The sequence below is a fragment of the Vipera ursinii genome, assembly GCF_947247035.1.
Source record: "Vipera ursinii genome assembly, chromosome: 1".
In the NCBI taxonomy this organism is placed as follows: Eukaryota; Metazoa; Chordata; class Lepidosauria; order Squamata; family Viperidae; genus Vipera; species Vipera ursinii.
In genome coordinates, this window is record NC_139512.1 from 83,679,222 (window position 1) to 83,692,237 (window position 13,016).

General features: G+C 36.9%; 1 protein-coding gene across 1 annotated transcript in view; it reads left to right on the forward strand.

The window, feature by feature from the left end:
- Window positions 1-12,342, forward strand: part of SLC1A2 (solute carrier family 1 member 2) — a gene marked incomplete at its 3' end in the record, with an annotated part of 34,249 nt that extends 21,907 nt beyond the window's left edge. Inside the window, exons 8-10 of the mRNA XM_083348192.1 lie at window positions 788-922; window positions 9,047-9,278; window positions 12,268-12,342. Coding sequence (XP_083204318.1) covers window positions 788-922; window positions 9,047-9,278; window positions 12,268-12,342 — 442 coding nt within the window. The remainder of the gene's footprint in view (window positions 1-787; window positions 923-9,046; window positions 9,279-12,267) is intronic.
- Window positions 12,343-13,016: the final 674 nt, after the last annotated feature.

Here is a 13,016-nt window from a genome sequence, read left to right on the forward strand (position 1 = left end):
ACACTGCGGAGCAGAGTTGTGAAGTGTGCAATGTGATGATGGTTCAGGAGAAACAAGTGAAATATTTCCCCATGCAAGTAGGACTGTACAGGTAGTCCTTGACGTATGACCACAATTGAGCCCAAAATTTCTGTTGCTAAGTGAGACATTTGTTAAGTGAATTATGACCTTTCTTGCCACTACAGCAAATAACTGCAGTTGTTAAGTTAGTAACATGTTCGTTAAATAAATAAGGCTTTCCCATTGGCTTTGCTTTCAGAAGAAAAGGTGATCACGTAACCTGCAACACTGCAGTCATCATAAATGACCTCCGAACTTTCCGTCGTGGTCTGAAGACCCATTTTTTGAATTGGCCGGTCTGGCCTGATGGGGAGCTGGGTTTTAAATTGTCATTTTAGATTGTATTATTGTTTTTTAATTGGGCACTGATTTAATCTTTGTTTTAACTTTTGTATAGTATTGTATTTTATTTATATGCCCTGTGAACCGCCCTGAGTCCCCAGGGAGAAGGGCGGTATATAAATTAAATAAAACATAAACATAAACATAAATGTGAGCCAGTTGCCAAGCATCTGAATTTTGATCATGTGACCATCGGGATGCTGTAAGGGTCATAAGTGTTAAAAACGGTCATAAGTCCCATTTTTCAATACCATTGTAACTTCAAATGATCACTAAATGAACTTACGAGTCAAGGACTGCCTATACTATTTTTGAAAAGATAATAAACAGAATCCAAGTTTGTACAATTCCTGTATTATATAAGCGGACATGTTTCATTTTGCAGTTTGACAGCCACCCTTGCCAGTGTTGGAGCTGCAAGTATACCGAGTGCAGGACTGGTGACCATGCTTCTTATCCTCACTGCAGTAGGACTTCCCACCCAGGATATAAGCTTACTTGTGGCAGTAGATTGGCTCTTGTAAGTGTGTTTTTATGATATAAGTCAAAATAGTGATTGATTATCCATCTGGTAGGGTATTAACTTTTGCCTTCAGTCACCTCCTCATGATACACTGCAAACTAGCAATTAAGATCTCAGACTGGTAATAGGGATATCCATGGTCAAGCTCCTATTGATCAGGGAATTTCCTACATCGCTATGGAACAGTCAGACACTGTGTCTTAGCTCAACCCACTTCACAGAATTTGATCTTTGTCAGAGTGTGCACAGCCTTATTGTGCTGAGATAACCCAGGGGTAAACACAGTAAACAGTGATTTGTATTAAATGGTGGTTTATCTTACACTATCTACAATATCATACTCCAGGAACAATATACATACACGTGCTAATACAGCAAACTCCAATACACAGCAGTTACAGCAGGAAATGGAAGAGAGAGAGACACTCCAGCAAAACCTTCCCTTTTATACTCAGGCTCTTAAAGGGATACAGACTCTGCTGAGTCATTCCTATCATTGCATCATCCACCTTATATTACATTACATCATTACATCATCTTATTACATAAGCTGTTTGGCTGTTAAATCATAACCTTGTCTTCAGCACTCAAAGTAAAAGCAAGATGTTTACAATATAAAGGGGTTAATGTCATGTATGTGAATTGTTTCTGATATCCAATTGTAGGTAATATGTACATGTTGCATACTATTACTACTATTTGCTATTATAATAATATAATGTCTTACAGCAATAGCACTTAGACCAGCGGCTCCCAACCTTTTCTATACCCCGCACCCTTTGAACACTTCTGATATATTCTCACACCCCTTACAAAAGTTTGAAATAATAGCAACAAATTATGCATATACATTATAATTTTGAAAACCCAAGTTTTTGCACCTGCTGGAATATTGTCTCACACCCCCGCTTGGGAACCCCTGCCTTACTTAGACTTATAGTATATACCACTCCATAGTGCTTTACAGCAGGGCTTTTCAACCTTTTCACAGATTGTACCACTTTTAGGACATGACAATATTCGAGTACCACCTTGCTTAGCAAGGTGTCAAAAACTTGAGGACTAAAAAAAAGGGAGGGGGAATTTTGGGTTTTACTGATTAGATTGATTTGTTGTTATAGAAATGGCTAGTTTATACTATTATGGAGAAACAAAAAGTTGAGGTTTGATATTAATGCTTCATTCTACTGCAACAGAGGAAGCCCCAAGTCAATACCTTTTCTTTTTCTCTTCTCCCCCTCACTTCTCTTTCCCTTTTTACTACCCACTGTGTCCTACTATTTGCTTTTATATTTTTGTATTTTATTCTATAATCTAATAAAATGTTACAAACCATAAAAAGGAAAAAAAGTACGTTTTATTCCTTCTTTTATATCCTCTCCTTTCTCCCCCTCTTTATATCCTTTCTTCTCTCTCCTCCTCCTCCTCCTTTTATAACTTTTACTCCCTCCCCCTCTTTTTATATCCTCTCTTTTCTCCCACCACCTCCTCCTTTTATATCCTCTCCTCTTTCCCTCTCCTCCTTTTATATCCTCTCTTCTCTCCACCTCTTCCTCCTTTTATATCCTTTCCCCCCTCCTCCTTTTATATTGTCTCCTCTCTCTCCCCCTACTCCTCCCCTTTTCTTCCTGGTGCACTGGAAGCTCCGATCAGTTGGAGCTGTGCGCACCAATACTGGGCAGAGCCCCGGCCACACTGCAGCTCCAGCTGACTCTTCCCCAGGCCTCTTTGGCACTGCCACTGCTTCAGTTCATCCACTTTTACACTATTTCTTTACAGTGCTTTTCAACCCGTCGTACACATACCACCTCCCAGATGCCGAAGTACCACCAGTGGTACGTGTACCATCGGTTGAAAAGCCCTGCTCTAAGAAGTATGCCCTCAATATCACTGTTTCTGGACTCTCATATTATGAAGCTGTATACGTAGGGCATATTTAATACACACACACTCATATAAACACAGAGGCTATAAATTCTGTAAGAATGAATGGCTCCTACTAGAAAAAATGTTTTGGATACTAGTTACAGAAAACCTATTATCAGGAAAGATTTAATCACTTTTTAATATAATTTTAATAACTCTGATCCTTCCAAGCCCTGGAAATCAGCTAAGAAAATTATATAGATGGAAGAAAATTGATGTTAAAGAGTATATTTAAGAGATGTGTTCTCTGATTTTACAGTGCTTTTCAACCCGTCGTACGTGTGTCACCGGCCAGGTGCTGAAATACTACCAGTGGTACGTGTACATGGGTTGAAAAGCCTTGCTTTACAGTATTCTCTGAGTTTACAGAGTCAGCATAATGCCCCCAACAATTTGGGTTCTCATTTTATCAACCTAAGAAAGATGGAAGGCTGAGTCAACCTTGATCGAGCTTCTGTGCCGATTTACAATAGCAGCTCCAGTTGCAGTCATTAGGCAAATCCTACATGGTTATTAGGTGTGGCATCATGTGATTGGCATTTGTGACCTGATGGTTTTCCCACTGACATAGTTTGATGCTGACAGTAAAGGTCACAGATAGTGATTTCAGGACAGTATGACTCATAATTGCAAGCTGGTTGCTAAGCACCTGAATTGCAATCAAACGTACTGCAAGAATGCTGGAATAGCTGGAATTTAGACAACTGCCCACAAAATCTCCTCATTCAGTGCCTTCATCACTTCAGAGAGATACATGTAATAATACACATTCCATTTTTTAATCCTGGAATGGTAGATGGACAAATATTCAATCCTGACCCTGGCCATGGGCTGTAATATATGTAGAACATGAGATGGATGCTGGTTCTTTTGCAATTCTATTTTAAGCTATAATGTACAGAAGGACTGTCAGGATTGCATTGGAACTCTTTCTTAGGACACTAAAACTACACGTATGTTTGTAGACCTTATTCAGTTGTTGACACAACACTGTCCTATCACTGGATCTTCCCCATTGTTGCCTTACAGATTTTTCCCCCAAAAAAGATAGGATAGTGATGCAGCATTTGCTATTCACTTTTTGAGCAAGCTTCTAATCTCATCAACTTCTGATTAGAAGCTTCTATGGACACTTACCGTAAAATATTTAGAGGTCCAGAAGGATTTGATCTTGGCATATTTCTTCTCACCCCAACAACGCACACACCATTTAAAAATACTGAAATTGACTTACATATTGGAGCAATAAACAAGACAAGCTGATAATTAAAACACAGTGCTAAAATGTTAAAACTGCAGAGGCAGCAAGATATGACAGAATAATATCAGCCAGTGGAACGATAAAACAGTCACTTGGTTAACTATCTATTGCAGTTGAGCACGTGAGATATTCATCTGACACCAAGAAGACGTTAGTATTGATGCTGTATAATTCTCCTGGGAGGAAAAGAGAAAAAAAACATTCCATACCCTAGATATTAAAAGTTAAGAAAGTAAGATGAGCTCTATTACAAAAAGTCCTGTAGGCTCATGTACAGTCATTGTTTAGCAATTGCCTTGGACAGCAAATGTTTGCAGTGATGATGATAATGAAAAAGTAACTTAGTGATGAATATGCCCATTTATGACCTTTGCAGAATCTCTGTCTCAGTCACAGTCACATTTTTGTGAGCCTGACCTGTGTAAAATTTCCCCACCCATATAGAGTGGAGAGATTGCCTGAATAAGCTATCTCTTCATGAACTGCTTTTCTCCTCCTGCAACTGATCCCCCCCAAGTGCTACCCACAAGTTAACAAGCTCAGCTCCGTGACCTTAATTAGTTGATTAGAACCTTTGGCCCTCTAATTGCAAGCCAGTTGCCAAGTGCCTGAATTGAAATCATGTGGCCTCAGGAACGCTGTGACAGCTTGAGGACCAGTCATTAACTCCTCATGGGTGGGCTGCTGCTTGACTCTGACAAGATCCTGTTTGATTTCACACTGAAGCATTTTTTGCTACCTAAGCAGGGCCTGGGGAGGAAAGCCATGGCAAATCTAGACAGCACACTAAAAAGCAGAGACATCACCCTGTCAACAAAAGTGCGTATAGTCAAGGCTATGGTCTTTCCAGTTGCAATGTATGGTAGTGAAAGTTGGACCATAAGAAAGGCTGAGCGCCAAAGAATTGAGGCCTTTGAACTGTGGTGCTGGAGAAGACTCCTGCGAGTCCCTTGGACTGCAAGGCGATCAAACCGGTCAGTCCTAGAGGAGATCAATCCTGACTGCTCTTTAGAAGGCCAGATCCTGAAGCTAAAACTCAAGTACTTTGGCCACCTAATGAGAAGGAAGGACTCCCTGGAGAAGAGCCTAATGCTGGGGAAGATCGAGGGCAATAGAAGAAGGGGACGACAGAGAATGAGGTGGCTGGATGGAGTCACTGAAGCAGTAGGCGTGAGCTTAAATGGACTCCAGAAGATGGTAGAGGACAGGAAGGCCTGGAGGAATGTTGTCCATAGGGTCGCGATGGGTCGGACACGACTTCGCAGCTAACAACAACAAGCAGGGCCTGACTCATAAACTTACTGTGCTAGGCAAATAGCCAGCAATAGCTAGTGTACATTCCCTATTATGTGCCTGCTTACTCTCTTCTAATCCCTTCCTCTCCAATGAATCTAAGTACAAACATCAATTATTTTCCTGCTAATTATCCCAGTGCTGGTGTGAGCATTCCAAAGGTCAGGGAAGTGGGAGGGGAGGGGAGGGGAAACGGCTATAATATTTGTCCTTTTTACCCAACTTCCTTGTGAGCTGAGTTTCAGAAACCTTCCCCATTGTTTAGGTTCACCAGGCTGTTTAGAGTTGTATCCTTCTGAGTTTATAAACCAAAGGAAAACTGAAGTAAGATTGTAAGCACATTTGGAGTCATCTGAGTTTAATTTAGTGACTGCTTTCTTTAGCAACCAGGTTGCTGGTTCTAGTTTCAGTCACTAAACAAAGACTACCCGCAATGCTATAGAAAAGAGATGCTCTAACAACTGGTTTATATCAAATTTCAGCCTCATTCCTATCTTCTGGGTTAAAAGATAAGAAAATAGTCCAGCTTCGGTATGAAAGCCAGCTGGCCAGACATCCTTTCTCAGCCCAATCCACCTCACAGGGTTGTTGCTGTGGAGAAAATAGGAGGGGGGGAAAGTAGGTGTGCTCGCTGCCTTGAGTTATTTATAAAAATAATAAAGGTGGTATATAAATAAAGTAAAATATTGCTGTAGGTAGGAAACAATACAGGCAATTTAATAGTTAATAGAAAGCAGCCCAAGGAAAAATTGCACGATGTAGATAGGAACTGCTATATCAATAAACAACAGGTACTGGATTTATATTTTAAGTGCACGTTTTATATTGAAGCAAAAAAGAACAAAGCCTGACAAGCGGTAAGAGGATGTTAAACTGATATCGGTGATTGCTTTCTTGTTCAAGGAAATATCACTTGGAGCAATGTCACTTGTCAAAACAGTCCGCCTCTCCTAAATGGAGAGACTTCATAGCCATCATTCACCAATGGAGCCAACCAAGCAAACTGGGCAGGAAAGGCTGGAGTTTACATTGTGATGCCTGATCTTTCTCAAAGGTTGGGTAATGCTGTGGTTTAACATAAGCAGTTCTGTGATGTCATCTTTATAGAAAAGGTCAGGTATGGCAAAGGAAGCTTGGGATCTTGAACAGGCTTAAAGGCTTTAGTGACAGGAGGGCTGTTCTGTTATTGAGAGAAACATCAAGCTGTTTCATACACCTTTTTAGACTGACTTTACATTCAGAGATGGAATGTTGTTTTTTTAAAATTCCTTTTTACTGGAAGGGACAATTTCATATTTCAATGAATCTCACATGAAAAAGCCATGTTTGTACTAGTAAACCTAAGTGGTTCCAAATGAAACTACTGATTTTGTCACTTTCAAAAACAACAGCATAAAACCTAACTGAGGTTTCGTTTTTGTAGTTTGTTTTCTAGTTGGCTTGAATTACCTGATATTTGTATTTATGCAGTGAATATGTTACTGTGTACCCAGTATCCAACCATTTAGTACTAGCAAACAAAAGCCTTTGACTAATCATCATGAGTTAATTAAAATTGATTGATTATTTTTATCAGCCTGGTTTGAATTATACATCTAAATATAATGTGATATGTAGCACTGGCTACTTCATACTTAATTCTTAGATTTTAATATGCATATAACTTTTTCAAAATTGCTGTATAATCATATATATATATGCATATGTGTGTGCGTGTGTGTATCTATGTATGTATGTATGTGTATGTGTGTATATACTGGGATGGAATAAGAAAAACAAACAGTTTTTATTGCTAAAAGATCAAGCTTTCATTGGCTAACTGCGAACGTCATCAGGATGGAATGCTGGGGTGGGGAGATCGCGTTTATACTGTTGGTGTCTGCACTCTGCTCATGAACCACCCTGCAATGTAGAACACAGGGAAGAAGAGCAACAACCATTTAGGACCTCTGGTATGAGAACACAGGCAATGACTAGAGCTATGGCTACAACACATAGAACTATCAGCAATTCACTTTTAACAACAGATACCCAGAGACAACTACATCCCCCCAAAACAGATGCGCGACAACTCAAATACGGCCGACCTCAACAAACAGACCAGTGACGCGCTCCATGAGCAGAGTGCAGACACCAACAGTATAAACGCGATCTCCCCACCCCAGCGTTCCATCCTGACAACGTTGGCAGTTAGCCAACGAAAGCTTGATCTTTTAGCAATAAAAACTGTTTTAGTTTTTCTTATTCCATCCCAGTGTTCGTTTAGTTTGTTAATACACACACACATATTTATAAGAATATCTTTCTAGCATTAGCAAATTGCACTGTTCCTATTTTAAAATGCATTTATATAAAAAAAATAGTGCTATATTTTCACAGGGAAATTAATTCATTATCTTAGTAGTGGCAAAGAACTGAATTTTACAGAGAGGAAATTGACAAAGCAAAGCAAACATCATAGGAGTACCCCCAGGACAGGGATTTTGTATTTTGATAAACAGGAAAATAAGAATAGTTTTGTCCAGTCTTGATTGTTAAGTTTTTGCTTCTGAGATGCCTGAGGAAATGAATTATCTCTCAAATTTAGTATGGAGATCTCATTTTCTTTCCACTTATCGCCATGTAAAATCAAAGTTTCTGAATTTACTTGGTAAAATGGCATTTTAATGTTAGTATACAAATCATAAATCAAGATGAGGTTCAGCCCGTGAATGAATAGCCAACAGACAGGCTATAAAGAAAGAGCAAATTTTGAAAACCCTCAAATTAAGAAGCAAAAAATCAAAAACATATTGGAAAATTTTGTCTGGTCAGTCCTTTTTTAAAGTATATTTAATTATGATAGCTTTTCACTTTCTTTTTTTGAAGAAGGCTTTTCCACCTAATCTACTGGAAACAAATTGGCTCTAGACAAAATATGTTCTTCATAGGTTCTGTGCAGCTAATGTCCTGAGTCTTAGTTGGATTCCAGTGGATCAGTTCTGTACAGTGTTTGTGCAGTATTCGGCCTATGGATAAAATGTTTTCTACAGAAATGCAGACATAACAAAATTACCAATCTTTCTAGGAAAATAATAAAGAAATAAAGGGTCACACAGTGACTGACACTGAAACAAACCTTACAGCAGAAGCCAGCATTTTATAGAGGTTTTGGAAAGTATGAATGCAAATGTATAAATACTCAGGGCTTTTTAAGAGCTCTTCTTGGCTATCTAATAATTAGCTCCCTGTTAAGGTGAACCTTTTTACACATTATCCTCTTAATCAGAGTTTCACTATTAATGTTAACCAAGTTAAGAGGTAAAAATGTATTCTTTTCCAAAAGGGGAGAAATTGAAATGAAGGAATTTTGTAATTAAGTAATTACTAACTACAACTTCTGGAATGCTTTTTAAGAAAATATAGGATTCTACTTTATATTGTTCCTTTTCTCTTGTCATGTAAACATTCTTACATTGGGGATTCACACTGCAAATAGGCCTAATGTCTACCAGATGCATTGGATTGCAACAGGGTTAGAGCTTGGCCATTGGTCAAGTTTGGCTCTGACTACCATCACACTTGGAGGTTTGCTGAGGTCTCCTGTAAATTGATTCTTTGTGCTTCAAGTCTTCCATCTTTTGGTAATATTTTCTTTGTAGAGATCGAATGAGAACATCTGTCAACGTAGTAGGGGACTCCTTTGGAGCTGGCATTGTTTATCATCTATCCAAGGCAGAATTGGAAAACATCGATGCCCATCACAAGATACATGAGGATATTGAAATGACCAAGACTCAGTCAATTTATGATGATCTGAAAAATCACAGGGAAAACAACTCAAACCAATGTGTTTACACAGCTCACAACTCTGTCATAATAGATGAATGCAAGGTACCTTTCACATTTATGGATATTGAGACTTGCATCTAGCAAGTCACAGTACAAACTTTTTTAAAAAATAATATTTTTAAAAAAAATGTAATGAGGAGAAAACTGGCTCCCATTAAAAATGTTGAACATGTGTATATTTGCTTGTAAATTTATTTAATTTATTGCAATTTTGTTTAACCTTAAAGATGCATGTACTGTTTACAACCAAGAGCATGTTTCACTGTGTTATGGAAAGAATATGGCTTCATGTTCTATTTCAATATTCATTTGATTTTTTTAAAAGCACTTTGATTTAATTGATATGAAATAATGGATTTGTTGCAAATTATGATTGCTTCCTAAAAAAAACCTTTGTTTTTCTTCTTCAAAATTGATTTATTTATAAAATTTATAAGGCCACCCATCTTAACCTAGTGAGTCTGGGTGCTTAACAATAGACAGCCATAAAACATCACAAAATAAATTTATAAATACTAAACCACACAATACGATACAATGCAACAGACAATTGAATTAACTAAGGAAAAGATTTAAGAAGTTGTATGATGATTAATATGAAAGACATTTAATTGTTGAGAAACAATGAGCCTCAAGCAAAATGTAAAGCCAATATTATTTTAGATTAATGCTTTCCATAATACACCATACGGGCATATGTGTCGGACTTCTTAATATGTGGAAACTCACTAATCCAGGCATGTTTGTTCTTGCTTTCAGAATTATTTTTGGTCATCATTACCATGTCAACTTTGTGCTTTGTGTTTGATCCTGTCAGTAATAATGTGAGTTAAGAGAAAACTATAACAAGAATTGTCCTGACCAAGATTGATTTGAATTTCAGAGAACTCTAGGGCCACAAAGATTTCTAGAATAATTCCTGGAATAATCTTATTTTATTAATCACAATTTGAGGTGGCAATTGAATCTGATAAAATATTAGAGAATAAGTTTGTTTGCAACAAGCTAGCTTAAAAACATAGATTCCAAACTGTCTTTCTCTCAATCCCAAGTAATTAGGATTAGTTACTGTTGAGGATTTAGATGAAAGAATAAATTGTGATCAGTCAAAAATGGAAGTGATTGCTTCCAGTCAGTGTGGGAAGAAAGAGAAGTCAGTACACTAATTAGTGATTTCCTTAGCTTGTTCAAAGCAAAATAAAGCACAGTTGTCACTACTAGCAGCTCTAGGTTTGACTGCAGAACTGAATCCAGTGTTTTCTTTAGTAGATCTACAGTTTCATCTTTATATATTTATGCTGATAATAGCTGATTCTGTAACTAGCTTCTTATTGGCCATAGATGTCCACTGCTAACTGAAATGATGTGAAAATGACAACGTGTGTTATGACATCACAATACAAACGATGTACTTTCATACTTGTACCTTAATGTTGGAGACAAATATTCTGTGTAACTCATATAGTTTGAGTTGTGATGACCCAATGTAGGTTTTGCCTTTCCCCCCATACAATTTGACATATAATCATGGTTTTAACTACATAGTCATTAAGCTTTTTATCTACAAGGGTTAGTTTTCACTTCCAAAAGAACTTCATCATTTAAACACAATAAAATTATGCTTCAGTCCAAAAACATTGTAATCAGAAGATTTTATCCATATGTCAGTTTCCATGACAGAAAAATTATGATAGCACTATGATTATGTTCTAAGCAGATTTTTTCAGGTATAGGCATTAAACTACTTTTTCCATAAAATATTATTAGTTGTTGTTATAAAATAACACTACACAAAAATTAATCACTTTTAAGTTTCAGTCATTCAAACAGTGGAGCACACATTTAAGATGTTAACGTTGAAACGAATGGGATGCAAATGTGATTAAATGTTTAACTTGATCATCCCCAATAAAAATTAAGAAATAGCACTAAAAATGAATGCGTGGTTATGAAAATTTGCAACAGGATCCAGGTTTGGTCAGCAGGTTTTGTTATTGGTGCTTGACTTAATTACTAATATAGTTATTTGTCCTTTTGACTTTTTAATATTTAACTGGCTTCCTATCTTGATAGTGCTGCATGACTATTATAAGTTTATTGGCAAGCAATATTGGCTTATAAATTGCATGACAGTTTTTCCTTGTATTTTTATTGTCACGTTTTATATTTCTTTTGATCTAACCCTACATTTTCAACTTCAAATATGAAGTGAACTTTATTGTTTTTAATGCATGTATTTTCCTCTTTGTAATCAGAAAAAAAGGCTGCAATTGTTTCAAATGTGAATGCATACCTCATGTTTTCTGTACATCCAATTTGTCCATCATGTGGAATAATAATCTTGTCTTGTAAGGTTCTTTTTTGAAGCTGAGGACTAGAACATGGAAGGTAAGGTTGGAAGTGCAAATAGATAAGACAATTATGATGCAAAGGTCCAGTTCAGTTCTAATCAGGCCAATAAGTACATTAACCTTTTGGGTTTTCTGGCTGTGTTTATGATACTACAACTGTGAAAAAGGTATCCATGGCCAGGAAATATTTTTTCAATTAACTACCTGACTATTGCTTACTAATGGGTGTTTCCCCTAGAATGTTTTCATCATTTTGGGCTTCGCATCATTTTTGTCTAATTTAAAAATTTATCAGAAATAAATAAAATGCACTCTCGTTAATACTTGTTTGACTTCACTGTAACTGTACCTTTAACATGCAACAGTAATGACAGATGTCACTCTCTTGTGGCAAATTAATTCTGCTATTTACTGTTTTGCTATTTTTTTAATAGTGTGTGTGCAAAAAAATAGCCTATCGGTCTGCTATCAGTTTTTCTCTGCGTTGTATTTTGTGCTGTAAATTTGAGTATTTTCAATAGATTCTTTTAAAAAAATTGAAATGGCAGAACTGCATGACTACAAAAAAATTAAAGTACAAACATAATCAGTTCTGTAAATATTAAGATTTGCATAATTCATTATGTTTCCTGCAAAAGTGCCTTGATTTTAAGCTAGGTGTTGATGGTAATTACTTTCAGGTAACCTTGGCAACCAATGGCAAATCTGCAGACTTCAATGCTGTCGAAGAAGAACTTTGGAAACACGAGAAATAAGGTGGAAACACTCCAGGTCCATCTTGAATAAGTCCCTGAAGTTGTCTTTTGGTAAAGCAGATATCAAGATCCAAGATTGTCCACTGTTTTCATTTAGCATAGAAATGTGCTTACTTAATGCTGTTAACTGAAACTTAGAAATGGTCTTGTGAAATCTTTGCTCTTCTAGTTTCTTGGCCAAATGGTTTATCTTATTTTATTATTTGTTTGGATGTAAGAGAGATCATTGGTTGAGTTTCCTCCTTCTGTTCAAAACATAGAAAATGTAGGCATTTAAAGAAGAAAGACTTTTAAAGGCACAATATAGCTGATTTGCTTCAGGGACTAAATGTTTAGCATTAAGTATAGTGTACATCATGCAGAATCTCCATCCTGTTGAATATGTGAACCTATATCTTGGTGCATACTGAACACAGTGAACACATTATGTATAAGACATTATTTCTGAAAGGCTTTTCATGTGCTTTATTTTGCATGTGGTTTTCTTCAGTTCCCTTTTCTTCAAGCTTTCTTAAAATAAGTGATCTACCTAAATTCCAGTTCTGAACTCCAGTGAGTGCCAATACATGCAAAAACGAAAACAAAAAACAAAGTACTTTTAATGATAAAAATCTTCATCTCTCCATTTTAGCTCTATAAACAATCAACCTTTTTGAGATCAGAAGGCAGGATAT